General features: G+C 35.7%; 1 protein-coding gene across 4 annotated transcripts in view; it reads left to right on the forward strand.

Annotated features, from left to right (window-relative positions):
• Positions 1-21213, forward strand: part of PHF20L1 (PHD finger protein 20 like 1) — a 75666-nt gene that overhangs the window by 36280 nt on the left and 18173 nt on the right. For all 4 annotated transcript variants that reach the window (XM_032316964.1, XM_032316962.1, XM_032316965.1 and 1 more), the window contains 5 exons: positions 1605-1857; positions 4013-4201; positions 4450-4656; positions 10518-10574; positions 11763-11870. In XM_032316964.1, coding sequence (XP_032172855.1) covers positions 1605-1857; positions 4013-4201; positions 4450-4656; positions 10518-10574; positions 11763-11870 — 814 coding nt within the window. The remainder of the gene's footprint in view (positions 1-1604; positions 1858-4012; positions 4202-4449; positions 4657-10517; positions 10575-11762; positions 11871-21213) is intronic.

Genomic DNA, 21213 nt, shown 5'->3' on the forward strand with positions numbered 1-21213 from the left:
ATTTGTCCTTGTTTAGAAGTTAAGCACCTTATCAAGATACTAATTTAAGTTTTAAAATCTTGTTTTATAACTTTGTAACTCGAGAGTACTGGATGCTGTAGTGATGTCTCTCACATATGTGAAGATGAACAATAAAATTGTTTATTTACAAGTAATGGCTCTAATTACTTTTCTGGCAACACCTTGTATGATAAGTTCAGGAATCCTTTCCATATATGGAGTACTTTTTCAAATGATTATTCTGCACTTATACACATGTGTAAATGAGTAAATTCAAGAATAGAAATGACAACTGAATGAATGGGACACTTGACACCATCCCTTTGATGTGGTATGTCTGACATGCCATCGGTAGGACATCCAAAGGTGCCCTGCTTAATACCAACTGTACCCCGAAATTTGAGTGCCTTGTATTTTAGTGGGAGCAGAAGGCTGTTTGGTCCCCAGACAGTGATCTTTCATATTCGAGAGAACTGCAGGCTGCTGACCTCATGGTCATCCCTCACAAAAGATCAGGAAGTAAAAAGGTTCCTGGGGACAAGCATGTTCATAGTGGCAATTTGATTCTATTTTATAGAGGCCTGTTTCAGTATGGATTTTTTAAAAAGTGTATCTCCTATTTTGCTCTCAAATAAGTGTGTCAGAAAGAGATACAACATAGGCATTCCCAATCCATAGATTATAAATCCATCTAATGTGGCTATTCTCTATTGTCTTTGGACACATTCACATCTATTTCTACATAGGTAGGAAATTTTACTGCCAAATGAATAAAGAAATCCTTTATGAAAGAACTGACAAAGTTCTAATTTTTTTTTAAAAGTATCAGTTGGCAGGAGGAAGGTAAAAATTCTCATCTAAGAATGCGACGTATTTTGTTTTTAAATCCAATGTTTTTAACTTACACTTGGTTTTACTCCTTGGTTTTTTTTTTGTTGTTGTTCTTGTTGTTGTTGTTGCTTGTTTTGTATTGTTTTTTAGTCTTTTAACTCTGTATTGCTGGTGGCTTTGATTTCATGATGCACTATGCTTATGAAACTCTAGCTTTCAGCACTAAAATGAGTTAAAGATAATGTTTCGTTAATTTGGTCATTGTTTTCCTGTTGAGATCTTTCTTTAAAGGGAAACTGTCTACTTACACCTCTGCATTCAACTTAATAAAGGAGATTGTTTTATTAGAAAACATCTGAAAGTCAGAAGCTTTTAAATGTATTCTTCTACTGACCTGAAAAATGAAAATGCTGTTTACTTACTTGTTATTAAGGTAGTTGATAATTATGGTTTCAAGTGAGATATGTTTCAGTTTAATACTGTGAAAATCTTCGCCCATCAAGATAACATTTTATATTCTGAGAATATTATGAATAATGTTTTTAAAAAGTCAAACTTAGACTAAAAGTTGACAGCATCCCTTTAAAGATAGCCTATTCAACTTTTAGTTAATAATTTGTGGGGTTCTTTTTGGTTTTTCATTTGTAATAGAAATGTTATATGTTGCTTAACAATGTTTTTGGATACTAAAGTTGCTTAACAATCAAAATAGAATACAAGAACAAAAATGAAGAAACCAAAATAAAAATATCAATTTTTTATTATTTATTCAGGCGATTTCACCTAAACCTCAAAGTCAGAAAAAAAATGAAGCTGACATTAGCAGTTCTGCCAACACTCAGAAACCTGCACTGTTATCCTCAACTTTGTCTTCAGGGAAGGCTCGCAGCAAGAAATGCAAACATGAATCTGGAGATTCTTCTGGGTGTATAAAACCCCCTAAATCACCACTTTCCCCAGAATTAATACAAGTCGAGGATTTGACGCTTGTATCTCAGCTTTCTTCTTCAGTGATAAATAAAACTAGTGAGCACAGATTTTTAAAAAATAGTTACTTATCCTATAAGATACATTAAAAACAGTTTGATTGTAGTTATATTGTATTTTTATGAAGTTGCTTTTTACAAATTCAAACTTAAGTGGATATGATAGGGAAGGCTTAAAACTATTTCAGGGGCAAAAAGCATATACATTTCTGACTGATTTATTGTACAGAGACTGTACTGATTGAGAAACCTTACCATTTAATAACGCAAATTTTTACTGTAGTTTGACTATCCTCAAGAATAATCCAAGCACAGTGAGAGGCCTGATTCATTACAAAAAACCAAACCAAAACAAAACAAAAAGTTAAAGACTCACACGGGATATTTTTTATCAATTCCTGAGACTGTTGTTACGGATAGATCCAGTTACTGTCCCCATTTGTCTCGATCTCCCTGCAGTACATTTTATTCATTCTTGTTCTGGGGTTTGGAGTACAAATTTCAATTTATTTTTACTAATGAAGAAGAATGCTTCCTTGGTCTTATTTTTAAAGATTTTACTGTTTCAATACCACTAATCTTGAGGTGATTCACTTATTAGTCTTTTTAAAAATAGCCTCCATCATGGGTCTGGATATATAAGAGAAGATGACCCTGCATTTCTCTTGTTTAGTATTCTAAATTAGAGACATAAGAAAAACTGTTACGTGGGAAGACGCTAGATACAAGAGATACTTCTGTTGGCGATTGATATATCACTTGATCTTAGCCAAAAGGCCGAGAAGCGATTGGCAAATGATACATCAAGTGAATTAGTATCCTGATTAGTAAATGAATAAGACACATTTTCTTATGAACTCTTCCATATCCTGTCTTCCACTGTGAAAAATGTTGGCATTGAGAAGACTTTGATCAGTCAGCTATAGTTGCCTCTGGTTCCATTCGGTTGCCGTATTTTCTACCAAACCGTATTTTTGAATTTTTGAGCAGGATTTGGTACTTTTTTGGTTTGGTTTTGTTCTTTTTAATAAACAGGTAGAAAGAATGGGAACAGAAAAACTCCGTTGTTTCCTCATAAAGCTTCATTGCATTTTGACATTTATCATATGAAGTGATGTCATTAGTAGTCACCGCAATGTCATGTGACATTGATAAGTATTTTATTTTGAAATTGTTTTGTATTTTGGTATTATAGCCACAATGTTACAGCAATTGAATTTTATTCTTTTATTTTTTTCAATTATCACCATGTCTTTTTTTGTTTCGATTTTTGTAAAATTACTTTTAAATACCCAAAACATCAAGCTCTTTAGACCACTCTTATTTCCTCCTTCTAAGTTAACATGAGTGTATTGGCCTGTGTAATCCTGCCTGTTCTAAATTCTTCCATGTTTACATGCCAAGTAGAAAGAAGAAAACTAAAGTTTAAAAAAAAAAAGTGGAAATTTTGCGTTACATAGACGATGTTTAATCGACCCACCAAGTTAGCTTATTAAAAAAAAACAAAAACCCACAAAAGAAAAAACCCATGAGGACCGGAATAGTATTCTGTTCTTTTAAAGTCCTCATTATTTGCCTATAATAAGTACTTAAAATTGTTTATGTATCAATTTTTTTTAATGAATCAGGCCCAAACTTATGTTTATAAAAATCCGTTTGTGGGAATGAGGGTGGGATAAACTTATTTATGTTACTTTTATTTTGGCAAGAAAAGCACTAACTCTACAATGCATGTCAGATTTTTGTCACCGATGCCCCTTGCCTTTTTTTTTCCCTTCGAGTTTCTAGATTGTAATGTAGCAAAAGGAATATATATATATATATATTTAATTTTTAAAAAATCTCAGCTCTACAGAGACTATTTTCCCAAAGGAAGAATGACAACTATCACAATGATCTGCAATTAGAGAATTAACTGTAGTCTGTCTCTTGGGAAACTACCTAAAATCAATGTTCCATGTTTTTTTTTTTCTTTTTGGTCCTAGTAGGCTTTAGATTTTAGAAGTTTTAATTAACTTTTTGTGAATGAGGGCACAGTTTTTGCCTTTGATTACTTTTGGAACATGCCGTTCCTTGTGGATACCTTACAACATCAGAGGGCAGAATTTGAATCATTTTTCCCATTTATCTCCTTAAATATTATAAGATGGTCCTGGCATGTGTCTGCTTCGTGAACATTGAAGATCTTTTTCTAGGTTCTCCACAGCCTGTGAACCCCCCTAGACCTTTCAAGCATAGTGAACGGAGAAGAAGATCTCAGCGCTTAGCCACCTTGCCCATGCCTGATGATTCCGTAGAAAAGGTTTCTCCTCCCTCTCCAGCCACTGATGGGAAAGTATTCTCCATCAGTTCTCAAAATCCGCAAGAGTCTTCAGTACCAGAGGGTAATGTATATTGATTTCCTATAGAACCAAACTAAAAGAGATAAAGATTATGAAAGCACTAAGAAGTTTCTTCTTTTTCCTTATTACGTCTTTTGGACTTAACAAGCACTTCGTTTACCCTACAAATATTTGAGTGCCTTCTGTCATGCCAGGCACTGTTTAACTTAGATAACATTTTAATCCACATTGATTTTAATGAAGCCAGTTTATCTGTGTTAATATTCTCTTACATTCTTTATTTTGTATAGTGCCTGATGTTGCACATTTGTCACTTGAGAAGCTGGGACCCTGTCTCCCTCTTGACTTAAGTCGTGGTTCGGAAGTTTCAGCACCACTAGCCCCAGATCCCGCTTACCATAATGAATGTCCCAGGGCAGAAAAGGAAGACATACAGATGCTTACAAATCCTGCTTCCAAAGCAATAGCTGATGGAAGAGGAGCTCCAACAGCATCAGGTAAAAAAAAAAAAAAAAAAAAAAAAGTAGCTAGGCTTACAGTTAAAGGGTATAGGCATTTCAATGTCTAATTTAATATGTAATTCCTCTTGATAGATGCTTTTATGTAATCTCTATGGGAGATAGAATTTCTCTGTCAAAAGTTCTTTTGGGAGACCATTTACCTTTACCTTTCTTGGACTGACTTCTTGTTTTGTCACTTTAATCGACTTTCTTCTTGCTTCTTTCTTATATCCTATTTCTACTCAAATAGGAATTGTTTGAGCTAAAATAACTAGAGGGGTTCGTGGTTTTGAAGCCAGAAAATACTTAATGGGATCAGAACTTAGGTTTAAGGATTTAATAGAATGTAACATTTAGAAACACATGGCTTAAGTTTAACTGTGTACCTTAAATATACTCCCATATTTGTGGGCAGAATCTCCCAAATTTAAATGTCATTTGTTATAATGTTATTTTGGGCCTCTGATGTGTAAAATCAGCCAATTAACACATTTGGCTGGTGGATGATTTTATGATATTGTAACATATGATATGGTTACATTGTTTAATTTAAAAGTCTTACAGAATTTTAACCTCAGCCAAAGAGTATACATGATTTATAAAAACAGGGAATACTAATTTCAGATGTTCTTCTAGTAAACTACTAATTTGGAGAAGGATGAGAGAAGTTTCAGTTGAGCCAGAAATGAAGAAAAAGACACTGATTCTTGATCTGCAGCTTAGAGCATTAGGAGTGACTGTTTTAATAATACCTCCCTTGAGTCACTTTATTTACCAGCTCATCAGATGAAGTGTAAAACAGAGCTTGCTCTTTTTTGCTGGTGGCACATACTAAAATAAAATGATTGAAGTAGCTTACTTTTTAGATTACTGCCTTTACCTTCTTTCAAAGTAAAAATGTAATATTAAATACACAGTTTTCTACGGTTTGATTTTACCAAAAAGATTGAAGTTACTTTGTTTCTGTATTTTGTTTTAAAAAAATCAGTGCCCAAATCTGAAGATTTATAGGTTTTGAAATATTTTGCATTTCCCAGATCCGATTCATTGCCTTTGACTCTTTTCCAATCCCCTTCTATCCATAGGGTAGTTAATTTTTCTTTTCCCTTTCCCTACAAAATTTCTGAGTTACCATTGACTTTTTGAGATATTTTTCCTGATGAAGGTCTTCTCCAGTTCTTTAATAATCTGTAGTTTATTAAAGATATGTATGGATATATGAAAAGTATATTAAAGTTATAATGATTTATATCTTTTGGGGAAATTACTTTGATGTGCATTTGGAAATATTTATATTTTCTTTAAATATATTGTATTTTGTATATTGTAAAGAAAATATTGTATTCTCTTTGAATATTTAAGTAAATATGTATATTTTCTAATAGTGTGACTGAAACGTAGACCAATATAAGCAGCTATGTAATAACTGAGAATGATGTTATTGTATATCCTGAAATATCAAAGTAGTGATTGCATATGGAATGGGAATCCTTGAAATTCAAATGATTTTGCTTCTAATCAGATTAATAGCCTAGTCTTTTTCAGAATTCTATTGTATTTGTGGACATACGGCTAATTGTGGCTGGGATGTGGTTCTTGGTTCTCATAATAGTTAAAATGTTTTTGGGGAGAGGGAAGGCACACACCTTTTTAAGTCTTGGAAATAATTTTGATGAAGTCACAGTAGTAAGACGGTTTTCTGGAGAAGTGAATGGTAGAGAGTGGTTTAGATTTGTGAGATGATGAATTTGTAGATGCGCTGAAGAGTGAGGATCCTCTGCGTGTGATGATGGCTGGCAGCTTCAATTGCTTAAATCAAGGAAATGCATGGTTTAAATGTTAATTACTGAAAGTCCATTTATTAGAGGGTTGAACACAGCCACAGTGTTTGAATGTGGCGTGATGGGGTTTCTAATTTATTTCTGTTACTACTTTTAATTTTTTATTTTTGGAGAAAGCAGTGGAATTTAGGTCATATCCTAATTGGACACCTTTTTATTAAAATTTTGTGAGACTTTCTGACTTGCATTGAAATTCTGAGTGGTTTGATTGCTTTTTTCTCCTAACATTTTTGTTACCTACCTTTTCTCAATGGCTTTGCAGGCTTTGTTGGGCTTCTTACTGCCTCCCAAGGGGTCTTTCATGTATAAAGTACCAGCTGTTTCTGTTTGTTTGTTTTCTATAATACATGTGTGTTTGCTTTGATGGTTGGTTGGTTTCCATCTTCATTTTATTTAATTAATTAATTTATTTATTTTTAAAGATTTTATTTATTTCTTCCACAGAGAGAGAGGGAGAGTACAAGCAGCAGGGGGGGGCAGAGGGAGAAGGGAGCCGGATGCAGGCAAAGGCCATCGCTTAACTGACTGAACCATACATCTTCATTTTATAAAAGTAAATTTGTTACCTTTGAATTTTAAAACGTCTGTAGAAAGGCTTATTTACTTGAACTTTTATTAGAGGCATTTTTTGTCAAATTGAAATTTGACAGAAATTATATTGAATTTCACAAAAATACAATTTGTATTTTTGTCAAATTGAAACTCTTGGGGTCTTTAGAATGATGAGGTTGTTAGTCATGAGCTGTAAAATGGTTTAACAGACTTAGATTTTCAATTTTTTGTGTGTTTAAGAGACATCCACATTGCTGAATTTTAAAAATTGTGGCAAAGGATTGATGAGATTATGTATATTATCATAGATACCTATTATTTAACAGGTTAAAGTTTTATTTTTTAGTTGTAGCGTTAATGAACTCACACTAATCCTTCTACATTCTTTTCCTGGGAACCATGCAGGCATGATGGTAATCTAGGTGAAGCATAGCATTGCTGTCCCCATTCCCCAAAGAGCTCATTGGTACCCTTGTAAAAATTGATGCCTTTGTTCTCATTTCATTATTGGAGGGCTTGATCTAACAGAGCCAAGCAGATTTAGGTGAGGATAGAACCTTAGTTTTGGTACTATCTGGAAATGTTAGCTCATTTTCTCATTTACCTGCTGAAATTATGTGTAACAAACACTGAATTGCTCTTACCTCTTTAAGGAGTTAAAAAGATAAGGAATCTCCCTGTAGGGAAGGGTGAGCCAGCAGTAATCCCAGAAGCTCTGATTTGCGGACCCCTGGCTTGGGCTGTGGCGCTGTGCTAGCACTTTAAATAGATGGGTTTTAGTCCAGTGTCTTACCTCAACTTGGCATTTACTTTTAAAAAGGCTTTTGTTTTTAAGTGTTTTTCAGTTCTTTTCTTTGTTTCCAGAATTGTGCAAAACAAAACTACAACCAGGGACTCTGTAATCTCCTTCCACCCCCACGCCCATGTTGATGGCTCCTACAGAGCCTGGGGTTTCCTTGCAGAGTCTCAGGGAATAGCCAGAGGAATTACGGAGAGTTAGCATACTGGAAGGGGCTTGAGAAATCCCCTGCATTGCTGGGTTTCCTGTTGTGGGCAAGCAAATGCAGTTCGGAGATTTCTCTCTTTTTACATAGCTCTGTTTGTTTTTATTGTTCTTTTTTGGCGCGGGGGGGGGGGGGGGTTGTATTATGTATCGGACTATCCTGTAATATTTTGTTTGAAGAAGATGTTCTGTTGATAAAATTTAGTTTAAAATATCACTATCCTGAATAGTAAACTGATATCCTTGTTCTTTGGTTCCCATATTCCAGCACATGGTGAAATAAGCCTCAGGTAGTGAACTTGTCATAAAACTAAATTTTTTCTCTTGTTGAATTCTTGAATAGGTCTATTTTACTTTTCTACTTAGGTGTGTTTTTAGAAGTCCTGCCATTATTGCAGAGGTGAACATTTAATATTCTTATATAAAATATTGACAGCCCTTTGTCAGTCCCTCAGTTTTACTTCTGAAATTTATCAGTTAAGAAATCTAAAGGTTTGGGGACCACTGGAACTCGCGAAACCTGTATCTAGACCTAGTCCTTTCTGAAAGCACTCTGGGAGTGATTATCTCTTTTCTACTGTGCTGACCTGTATTCTGGAGCAGCAGGCGGTTCATAGACATTTTATTTGTCCTCCAAGTACCTGAGGGATCCCACTTGGTTCAGTGAGTGAAGGCAGCCCAGTAAAGCAGTTTTTCCTTTGGATCACCTTGGATTCAGTGCTCCAGGCGGTGGGGACCTGCAAGGCAATGATCATGATCAAGGGCTGCTTCTGAGTCTGTCTGCTGCCACTGGGACTCAGAAGCTCCTTTCTGATTGTTTGTCTTGTAAATGCGTCATTATTTTCATGTAAAACTCATCAAATATGTAAAATGTTCAGTGTGTGGTAATTAGTAGTTAATGAATAGTAATTACTAAAGGGAGTGTTGTGGGGTGCCTGCATGGCTCAGTCGGTTAAGTGGCTCCCTTTGGCTTAGGTCATGGTCTCGGTGTCCTGGGATTGAGCCCTTAGTTGGGGGGTCCCTGCTTGGTAGGGAGTCTGCCTGTCTCTGCTACCCTCTCGTGTGTACCCTCTCTCACTCTTTCTCTCTCAAATAAAATCTTTTGAAAAAAAAGAAATAAAAAATAAAGGAAGTGTTGTATTTGTTCAGTAGTCTTGATAACGTGGAAATGTAGTTGTATTTACCTTTGTGCTGATGTTCCTTTCATTTTTTTTGTTGTGAGAGATTGGTCAAGGCGACTATCAATATTCTTACTTAATTTGAAACTTAACTTATTAGAGCCTTACTAACATTTAATGAAAGTTGAGTGGTATTTTTGTATTTTTATTAAGTTTAAATTATATAAAATATTTGAAGATGAATGAAATGCTAGCTTTTTGATTCTGTATTAAGTGACTTAAAAATCAACAAACCTTGTGAATGGCAATATTAAAGCATAATAGACTGAAATTGTATTTTAAATGCACTGTAATATTTTTCTTAGATTAACCTTAGGTACATATTAGCATTGGAAACGGTTGAGTATGGGTTGAGAAGCTTGATTAAATGTATGTGTGTCAGCTACACTGTTACTGAGGTGTATTGGTTTAAAAAATATATTTTGGATTATTAGTTAATAGTTCCCAGATGTCATGAGGGTTGAATATTTGCAGTGTGTAAAATGAGCTTTTGTATCTTACATTTAGATGAAGACCAAAAATGACTTGTAAAATAATTATATTTTGGCTTTTATCGTTACCTAACAACACATTCATGATGGAGTTCAAAGGTACAGTTTATTTTAGACAACAGAAATTAAGAACTAGTTTAAAAACTGTAGGCACGTTGTTGAAAACCAGTGTACTTTAATATGAAGTTCAATATTTCATATAGATGACCTGAATAGCATTCATGTCACAGAAGTGGACACATTACGTCAGACCTACCATTAGGGTGCATTTCAGCATTTGGATTGCCAAAGGCTGTGATGCCAGAGTAGATCTTTACGGATTGCCCAGTACATTTATCTAACTTTTTAGATGGTGTAGTCTTCAGTTATTACCACACCACAGAAGACAAAGTGAAAAAAAAATATTTATTATTACTCCGACACTAGTCTAAACATTTTATGTTTTTTGACTCCCTAATACTAATAACGTGAGGTAGAGAGTCATTCCTAATAGGCAGATAAGGAAACTGAAGCACAGAGGGATTAAATAATTTGGTCAAGGACAAACAGCTAACAGATGGTGGAACCAAGATTTTAATGTGGGTAGTCTGAAGGAACAAAAATCCTTAATTTATCAGTCTTTTGAAGTAAGAAATCTCACTTCTTTGTCACTAGTTCAGGAAATAAAGTAATGTAGACCTTTAGGAGAAAAGAGTCTTAAGTAAGGTTTTGTGAGCACTTGTAAACTAAACTATCGTCCCCTACTTTTAAACCTTTTCTGACTAAACTTACCTATTTTCCCCCTAACCTGCAGGAATATCGAAAACAGAAAAAAAAGTGAAATTGGAAGAAAAAAGCTCAACAGCATTTGGTATGAACAGAAAGTAATCTTTAAGCAAAAGACTATTGGCTTGACAGTGGGAGGACATAGTCTGTCCCTTACTTTTTACCTGTTAGTGCTCCTTTAGGTGTAAGTGATCATCTGTTTAAGTATTTATTAGTATTATTCAGCTCCAGATATATGATTTCTTAAACATATATCTTATGTGTATTTTTTTTGTCAGGGGAGTCTAAGGCTTTCTCTGAGAGTTTTGTCTTTTTGAACACCTTTACAGTTACGGCTATTTAAAAATAAGACACCATTTAATATTGTTGAGACTTAGGGAAGGGATGATGAATTAAAAGTCATTTTTTTTCAGACTTTCTTCTTTAGCCGAACTTATAAAAAAAGTTACCAAGTTTTCTGCTTTTTTTTTTTCTTTCCTGTCTTCTGTGCTATAATGATGAAAAGTTTTGCAATAATTGTTGATAGTCTTAAATATTCTGTAGATTAACTCACTGGAGCATGTGTCCCTAAAGTTTAAATATGTTTGATAAATTGTAGACTACATCATTCTGAGTTGGAGTAATAGTTGAGTATATGTGATGAACCAATTTTAAGTAAAGCACCCTGGGACACTGCTTTAACATCCATTTGTTTTCTTTAAAGTACATATGATTGGGGTGGGGGGGGGAAGGTATTTTAAAATTTGGGGAAAAAGTTTAATGAAATAAGTTTTTTGCTTTGTGTTCTTAGCCTTCATTGTTGTACACACTGGAAAGTATTGGAAGACTGAAGGAATTATTTATGGATTGATTTTATTTTTCCAAAGGAAAAAATTTCATTAAGTTCTTTTTTAAATCTAACATATTTTCTCATTAAATTCTATGTGGAAATACTGAGTCTTCTCAGTCAGGTCTTTCTTAAATTAAGGAGTTTATTTCTTGCCACATCAGGGAACTGAGTATATTACTCATTTAAGATTTTAACTACTGTCTGTGTTAACTTCAAGGTGTCAGGAGTTGGGATTTCTCAACACTGCTAATGAAGACCCCCTCTTAGAGCCCAATAAGCTAATCAGGAGTTCCAGACTCATGACAGGAACAGTTTAATTGAATCCATCCACTGGGCAGGTGACTGGAATAGCTGATTAAAACATAAATGCTGCTTTTAGGTTAACCACAGAACGACAGCTCGGGATCAACCGCGATTGCTAACTTTATCACTTACGTCATTTAGGTAAGAGAAAAGAGAAGGATAAGGAAAGAAAAGAGAAGAAAGACAGAGATCACTCCAAACCAAAACAGAAGAAGAAAAAGAAAAAGAGAAAGAAATCCAAGCAGCATGGTAAGTACACTAAAATGATGATTCCTGTTTTTGTTTTTTGGTTTTGTTTTTTTTTTGATGATTCCTGTTTTTTAAAATTCTCAGATTCTTTTCAATTTTTCTGTGTCCTACCAAAGTGAACGTAGGGCAAGATCCCCATGTTGTTGAGAACTTGAGAAGTCCTTGTAGTTTTTCCTTGTCTTGTTGATTTAGAAACTATGCAGCTTTGTTTACTATAGTCTGTAAATTAATCCATCTGCACACTGATTGTTACAGCTGATAAGAGACTTTCATTTCTGGCATTATGGTGGATTGGATATGTTTGTCAGGTGTGCTTCAACTACTGAAGGAATTCTTTTCAGTCTAGAATTACAGTCCCTTGAAGTAGTTTTTATTTTATTTTATTTATTTATTTATTTATTTATTTTAAAGATTTTATTTATTTATTTGACAGAGAGAAATCACAAGTAGGCAGAGAGGCAGGCAGAGAGAGAGGAAGGGAAGCAGGCCCCCTGCTGAGCAGAGAGCCCGATGTGGGACTCGATCCCAGGACCCTGGAATCATGACCTGAGCCGAAGGCAGCGGCTTAACCCACTGAGCCACCCAGGCGTCCCTTGAAGTAGTTTTTAAAAGCAAGGATGAAATAAAGATACTTTTAGAAGTTGAAAAAAAATGATTTTTCTAGCAATACCCTGTCTAAAGGACATCCTAATTGTGTACCTGAAGGCTGAAGGAGAATAATGACAAAGGAAGGTAGGAGATGCCAGAAGAAAGGAGGAGCAGAGAAAATGTAAATATGTGGATAATTCTGAACATTGATTATATAAGTCATTTTGATTTGTGGGGAAAAACAAAATGGCAGAGAACAAAAATAAGTGACAGAATAATAGCTTGTAAATTGAGAGAGACATGCTTGTATTTCAGTGTTTTTCAGGTCTTGTACTGTTGTGGAAGAGCAAAAGAAATGCATTGCTTTTAGGCTCTAACAATTTAAATCTGCGTTGTAGAATTTCTAACATGAATACTAAAAGAATGGAAGCTTGGGGTATAATTTCCAAAATAGATAGTAAGAAAATGCAATGAAGAAATCATCCAAAAGAAGGCAATACAAAGAGAAAAACAGAAAATAAGAAAAATACAAATTAAAAAATAAGATGGTAGAAATACAAATATATCTGTAATCATAGTAAGAGATTATCATAATTGATTTTAAAAATCCAGTTACAGGTTATTTTCAAGAGATAAATCTAAATATAAGGATGGAGAGGACAGAGCATTGTTGAAAATTAAGAAAAAAATGTGAGCAAATACAAAGCAAAAGGAAAGTTGGAGTAGATATGTTTGTTTCAAATAGTCATTAAGGGAAAAATTATTCCTAGAGATAGGCTACCATTTGGTGGTAAAGGTTCAGTTCACTTTATAAGTTCCTAGGTACAAAATTAAAAAAAAAATTGTTTTTGCAAGAATGTGCTTTAGTGGGTAAAGGGAGAGACAGAGGGAGAAGGAAAGGGAGAGAAAGAATCCATGGCAGGCTTGCCATGGAGCTTGACCTCATGACCCTAAGATCATGACCTAAGCGGAAATCAAGAGTTGGACGCTTAACTAACTTGAACCACCCAGGCACCCCTAAAATTTTTAAGTTTTATAACTGAATAAAATCACAATATATTTCTTAGTAATTAGTAAATTAACAAAACTCAAAAATCTTCTGTGAGGGTAAGAAAGGCGGCAGCAGCACAGGTGATCTCACAGGTCTCTCAAGGACATGGACCTTAGCAGCCGCAGAGCAGTTTGCTCAGATGCTAATGTGTAAAAATTGCATGATGCAGCCCTAAGCACATCTCGACACATTGTAACGATTGTGATAATGCAGACTATAGTTTCTGACTACAGTAAAGTTAAATCAATATTAAAAAGATAAGTAGAAAAACCCCATATGCTTGGAAATCATGCCACACATTTTTAAATAATTCATGGATCAAAAAACACTACCAAAGGGAGGGTAAAGATTGATTTATTTGAGAGAGTGGGAGAGGAAGGGAGAGAGAGCACACATGAGCCAGGAGGGAGGGGCCAGAGGGGGAGAGAGAGAGAGAGAGACTCTCAAACAGACTCCACACCCATGATCTCAGGGTCATGATCTCAAGGTTATGAGCTTCAGTTCTACAACTTACAGTGGAAGAGTAAGAAGCCAAAAATAATACAGTCAGTCTTCAAAAGAATAAAGAGATGAATTACTATTTAGCTATAGTTTAAAGTGGCAACTAGATGAAGCAGAGGAAGGGATCCGTGAACTCAAAGACAAGACAACTGGATTCACCCAATCAGAGCAACAAAAAAGAGAAAAAGGATAGGTTAGGATAGATTAAGGGGCTGCTGGGACAATATAAAATAGTCTAACTTAGGGTCCCAGAAGGTGAAAAGATAATTCCATGCAGATGGAAACCAGAAAAAAGCTGAAGTAGCTATATTTTTATCACAAAATAAACTTTAAAACCGACAGTAATAAGAGGCAAAGATATCACCACATGGTGATAAAGGGGTCAGTCCAATAAGAGGATACAACATTCATAAATATTTATGTACCCTATATATAGGAGCCCCTAAATGTAAAAAGTAAATATTGCCAGATCTAAGGGGAGATGTACCCAGCAATACAATAATAGTAAGGAATTTGAACGTCCCACTTACATCAATGGGTTGACCATCCAACCAGAAACATCCAAAAGTAGAAGAATACCCATTCTTGTCAGTTGTACATAGAACGTTTTCAATGTCAGATCATATGTTTGGCCACAAAACAAATCTTAATAAATTGAGGGGGATTCAGATCCTCTTAGACATCTTTTCTGACCACAATAAGTAATAAGAAATTAGAAATTACATGGAGAAAACTGGGAACTTTGTGAATATGTGGAGATTAAACCACATGCTGAACAATCAGTGGGTCAGAGAATAAATCAGAAGGGAGGCAAACCGCCTTGAGACAAACGAAAATGGAAATACACCAAAATTCATGGAATACAGCGAAAACAGTTGTACGAGAGGAGTTCCTAGGGATAAATGCCTTCCTCCAGAAACAAGAAAATTCTCTATTATTCATCTCAAGAAAATAGAAACAGGAGAAGAAAGAAAGCCCAAACTTATTAGAAGAACGGAAATAATAAAAATTAGAACAGAAATAAATAGAGAAGATCAGTGAAACTAAGAACTGGTTCTTTGAGAAAGCAAACAAAATCGATAAGCCTCGTAAAAGTAGATTGGATAAATAGAAAAGCCATTACATGTGTTTCTGTTTTATTTAGGGAAGTTGTTAGTACATGTTCAGCTAAAACATTCTTTTTTGGGGAGGGTGTCTTTTTGGGGATTTTGGGATTACTTGATGAAAGGGAGATGGTAATAGAAAAAAGTGGATAAGCCTTTAGCTAGACTTATCGAGAAAACAATCAGATAAATAGAATGAGACAGGAAATGTTACAGTGAAATGACAGAAATGCAGAGAACCCAAAGGCACTGCTATGAGCAGTTATATGCCAACAAATTGGACAATCTAGAAAAAATGGATGAATTTCTAGAAACATACAAAATCCCAAAGCTAAATCATGAAAATAGAGCTAAATAAATAGAAAATCTAAACTGACTGGTTACTAGTAAGGAGATTGAATCAGTAATTAGAAACCTCCGAACAAAAAACGTTCAGGACTGAATGGCCTTGCTGGTTAATTCTACTAGATATTCAAAGAAGAATTAGTACCAAAGTCTTCTCTTAAACTCTTGCAAACTCTCAGACGCTCCCCCCCCCACAAAAAAAAAAAAAGAAGAAGAAGAAGAGGAGGAAACTCTTGCAAACTCATTTTATGAGGCCAGCATTACCCTAGTAATACTAAAACCGGACAAGGGCCCTATAAGAAAAGAAAATCACAGGCCGGTATCCCTGATGAGCATTGATGCCGAAATCCTCAACAAAACATTAGCAAACCGAACTCAATAATATGCTAAAAGGATCATGTACCATGATGAAGTGGGATTTATTCTTGGGGGTACAAAGATGGTTCAACATCTGCAAATAAGTTAGTGTGTTTTACCATGTTAATAAAATAAAGGATAAAAATCACATCATCTCAGTAGATACAGAAGAAGCATTTAACATTTATTTAGGATAAAAACTGAGCAAAGTAGGTATAGAGAGAATATAACTCAACATAATAAAGGCCCATATAAGACAAACCCACAGCTAACATCATAGTCAGTGGTGGGAAAATGAAAGCCTTTGCTTTAAGATCAGGCACAAGAAAAAGATGCCCACTCTTGCCACTTTTATTCAAGTGGAAGTCCTAGCCAGAACAGTTAGGCAAGGGGGGAAAAAAAAGGCTTCCAAATTGGGAAGGAAGAAATAAAACTGCCACTCTTTGCAGACGACATGATATTATATACAGAAAACTCTAAAGACTCTATCAAAAAACTATTAGAACTTATAAACAGATTTAGTGAAGTTGCAGAATACAAAATCAATACAGAAAAATCTTGCATTTCTATGCACTGATAACAAACTACCAGAAAGAGAAATCAAGAAAATAATCCTATTTACAATTGTATGAAAAAGAATAAAATACTTAGGAATAAACTTAACCAAGGGAGTGAAAGATCCCTGTATATTATAAAATACCTTTTTAAAAAAAAAAAATTTATTTATTTATTTGACAGACAGAGATCACAGTCAGGCAGAGAGGCAGGCAGAGAGAGAGAGGAAGGGAAGCAGGCTCCCTGCTGAGCACAGAGCCTGACCCTGGGATCATGACCTGAGCCGAAGGCAGAGGCTTTAACCCACTGAGCCACCCAGGCACCCCTATAAAATACCTTTTTAAATATAAAATGTAATATACAATCTAAATATAAAAATAAATATATAAAATATAAGACATATATTTTGGTGTACTAAGATGTTAAAGAAAGAAATTGAAGAAGATGCAAATGAATGGAAAGATATTTTATGCTCATGGTCTGGGAGAAGCAGTACTGTTAAATTGCCCTTACTATCGCTACACAATCTACAGATTCGTTGCAATCCCAATCAAAATTCCAAGGACGTTTTTCAAAGAAATGGAATAACTGTTTCTAAAATTTGTAAAACCACCAAAAACCCCAAATAGCCACAGCAACCTTGAAAGGAGCAAAGCTGGAGGTATTGCACTTTTTGATTTCAAATACTATAAAGCTACAATAATTAAAATGTCATGGTATTAACATAAAAACAGACACTTAGATTAATGAAAGATAATAGCCCAGAAATAAACTCTCACATATATGGTGAATTACTTAATGAGCGTGGAGCCAAGAATATACAGTGGGACAAGGGGATTCTTTAATAAGTAGTGCTGAAGACTGGCCAGCCATATGGAAGAGATTGAAACTTGACCACAATCTTATACCAAACAAAAAGTTAACTCAAAGTGGATTAAAGACTTGAACAGAAGATCCCAGACCTTAAAACTCCTAGAAGAAAACGTGGTTAATAACCTCCTTGCCCTAGGTCTTGGTGATGATTTTTTTAAAAATCTGATACAAAAACAAAAACAAAAATAAACAGAAATACATCATACTGAAAAGTTACTGCACTGCAAAGGAAACTATCAACAAAATGAAAAAGACAACCTACTGAATGAAGAAAATGTTTGCAAATTATCTGTCTGATAAGGGGCTAATACCCAAAATATATTTTTAAAAACCTCTTAAAACTCAATAGCAAAAACACAGTTTAATTAAAAACTGGGCAAAAGATTGAAATAGACATTTAGAGAAGATGTACACATGGCTAAAAGGTACATAAAAAGATACTCAACATCATCAATCATTAGGAAGATGCAAGTCAAAACCCCAGTGAGGTAACATCTCACACCTATTAGAATGGCAGTTGCCAAAAGACAACAAGTGTTAGTGAGGATGTGGAGAAAAGAGAACCATTCTGCATATCGGAGGGAATGCAGCCACTGGGAAACAGTATGGAGGTTCCTCAGAACATTAAAACATTAAAAAATAACCTTATTCAGCAATTCTACCATGTGATATTTGTCCAAAGAAAACAAAAACACTAATTTGAAGAGAAAAATGCATCCTCATACTCATTGTAGCGTTATTCACAGTAGCCAAGTTGGGGAAACAACCTAAGTGTCCACTGATGGATGAATGGATAAAGAATTTGTGTACACAGACACACAGAGTGGGGTATTAGTCACAGTAAAGAATGAAATCTTGCCATTTGTGACAATGTGGGTGGACCTTGAGGTCACCATGCTATGTGAAATAAGATAGAGAAAGACAAATACCTTATCATCTCATTTATATGTGGAATCTTAAGGGAGAAAAAAAAAAACCCTCATAGATACAGAGAACAGAATATTGGTTGCCAAAAGCAGGGGGTGGGGGTAGGAGAAGTGGGTGAGGGTATCAAAAGATAAAAATAAAAAAAAAATAAAAAAAAAAAGAAATTCCCTTACAGGGGGAAAAAAAAATGGAACTATTATACAGAGGGTGAAAAGACAGCACAGACTATCAGAAAACACTGCAACAGGTGCATCTGACAAAGGATTGGTATTCATACTGTGTTTTGAACTTACAAGTCTAGAATAGAAAGAAAAATTTCCTAGTATGAAAATAAGCAGAAGATTTTAACAGGTATTTTCACAGAATTGGAAATCTCTTTGGTAAAGTGGTAAGATGAATATGTAACGTGATGTCCAATCTTATGAGAAGCAGCATTAATGTAATTTTTAATACCTGTCGGCATGTATTACCTAGCAGCTATCTGCAAAAGTTACAAGGTGGATGGTATCAGATGTTGCTAAGGCAGTGGAGACACAATACTGACTACTATGGAAAGCGGCCATTGGCAAGTGTGCTCGCCATGTAACTTACAGTTCCTAACTAGGCTCTCATGACCCATCAGGAGGCAGTTATGAGAATGGCCATAGCAGCGCTGACAGCCCAGATACCCATCAGAAGTCACACACTGATTCCGTGGAATCTGTATCACTATGTAAATAAATGAACTATATCCACAGGAATCTCAGGAACAAAATGATAAGCTAAAAATCACTGAAGAAAGCGTGTAATATGATTTTTTATATGTAAAGATCAAAAAGTTGTAATACAAAACTCTATGGGAACATAGCAACAGCATAAAGTAGCAAAAAGTAGCAGAAGCGTAAAGAACAGCAAGAGAATGGTGAGCAGAATTTCAGGACATGGTAACCTCGGAGGTGGGGAATTTATCAGTTCAAATGGGAAAATGGTAGAGCAGGACCTTCAAAAGTGAGGACAGGTTCTCTTCAACTATGTGACAGGCACCTCAGTATTTTGTGGTATTGACTGACATGCTTTATGTCATCCCAGGGTTTTTTTCATATTCATTAAGCACTTGTAAAAACAAGGTTTTTTATTTAATTTTTAAAAAAGATTTTATTTGTCAGAGAGAGAAAGAGCATGAGCAGGGGGAGGAGGGGCAGGGAGAGAGGGAGAAGCAGATCCCTGTTGAGCAAGGAGCTCACTGTGGGACCCTGGGATCATGACGTGAGCCAAAGGCGGACGTTTAACTGACTGAGCCACCCAGGCATCCCTAAAAGCCGGTTTTAAAAACTATAAAGCCAGCTGGGAAATTTCCAAGTCAGTAATTGGTGGTAAATTCTTCAGATTTTTAATTCCCTCACTATGCCCCAAATCATATCTTAATTGTTTCTACATTCTCTCACCCAAAAGCTGCCAGCGTACATTTGACATAGGATCAAACAGAGGATTGAAAAGCTTGAAACTACTTTCCAGAGAATGTCTTGAACATATCTGTGCGCTCGTGTGCCCGCACTGCCCCTCGTGTGCCCGCACTGCCCCTCGTGTGTTCTCCCCTCACCCCGCCCTTTCACATACGGGTCCCTGGGGCCCAGACTCCTGACTTTTCCTAAAGTCAGGAGATTCTGGAGCTTCATAAACAAAAACCACTGATCACAAACGCATTTGATGTATGAATACCGTTCTGGGAGGGAATGTAACGCAGACACGAGAAGCTTCAGACCACATATCATACTGCCAGGTGAACTCCCAAGTGACCAGAGGCCAGGGGGATTTGGCAGACTGGGGTACTGCGGCGGGGACAGCCACGCCTCACGGCAGGAAAGGCAACCTGCTCACGCCCCCCTCTGCCACGTCAGCAAACAGATCTATTCCAGGACTCCCCAGCAGACACAGACTCTTAGTGTGCTAATACCCTGTGTAAGGGTGGGCGGGGGGGTGGGGATAGAACAGGGAGGGGCTGACCAAGGACAAATGAAGAGGGGGTCACATTTTGGCAGCGTTGGGGAGAATGCAGGAGGTGGTGGTGTCCTGGAAGAAAGAGGGTGATCTGGATTAGTAAGACCGAGAGGAAAAGTTGCAAGGAAAATTGGCTCCTCAGAGTTGTGTTCTGCAGTTACACTACTCCTGCTTTTAGAGAGCCATTAATCCTTACAAACATGTTCATATATTTTATTTTTTAATTGAAAAGAGCTTTATATCGTTTACATTTTAAAATCAGACCTGTAAATGAAAAATCTTAACTTTGTAAATAGAATCCTAGCTAATACTTAAAGATGCACAGAAGCATTGCTTTTTATACACAGCAGGTGTGGAGTTGGGTAATCACAGGCATCTGTGCAATTAATTATTACATTTGAGAATTTATTCTGGGTTATTTACATTCATCTTGGAAGTGACTCTTCTCCAGATTAAATTAGAAAAGGAGTCTTTAAAGCTGGAAATAGGGGGTTTTAAATAACTTTAAAATTTTAAAGACATCTTAATTTTAAAACATTCACATTACTCCTACTTGAGGTTCCTAATATAATATGCATTTTATTCTACAGTTACTACAACCAGGGAGCTTTAAAAATTCTTTAACACTGAATGTTATTTTGCATATCCTGCCATGCTTATTATGTATTAGATGTGCTGTAGGCATTTTTTATACAGTGATGTATTTAATCCTCCCATTAACTAATGCTTTTTACAGTGAAGCCTCTTATACCCATTTTAGAAACCGTGAACTGAAACAAGTAGAGCTGTCCAAGCTCACATGGCTAGTGAGTGGTGAAAAGCAGATTCAAACCCAGGGAGTCTGGTTTCAGTCTTAATTTTAACTTAAACCATCATGCTCTGTTGTTCTGTTACTTCTTGGGCCTTAGAGAGTGTTTGCTGGACCCTGCGTTCTTCCCTTTAGCAGGTTTTACTTGTCTTTGCTGGCGTAGGAAGTTCTTTCTTAACGGTTGTCCGTAGGAGAAATCGCCATGTTGGGATTTAAGAGTGACATCCTTGCCAGTTTTTACCTTTGTTACTTTGAGCC

This window comes from Mustela erminea, chromosome 16 (genome assembly GCF_009829155.1).
Source record: "Mustela erminea isolate mMusErm1 chromosome 16, mMusErm1.Pri, whole genome shotgun sequence".
NCBI lineage: Eukaryota > Metazoa > Chordata > Mammalia > Carnivora > Mustelidae > Mustela > Mustela erminea.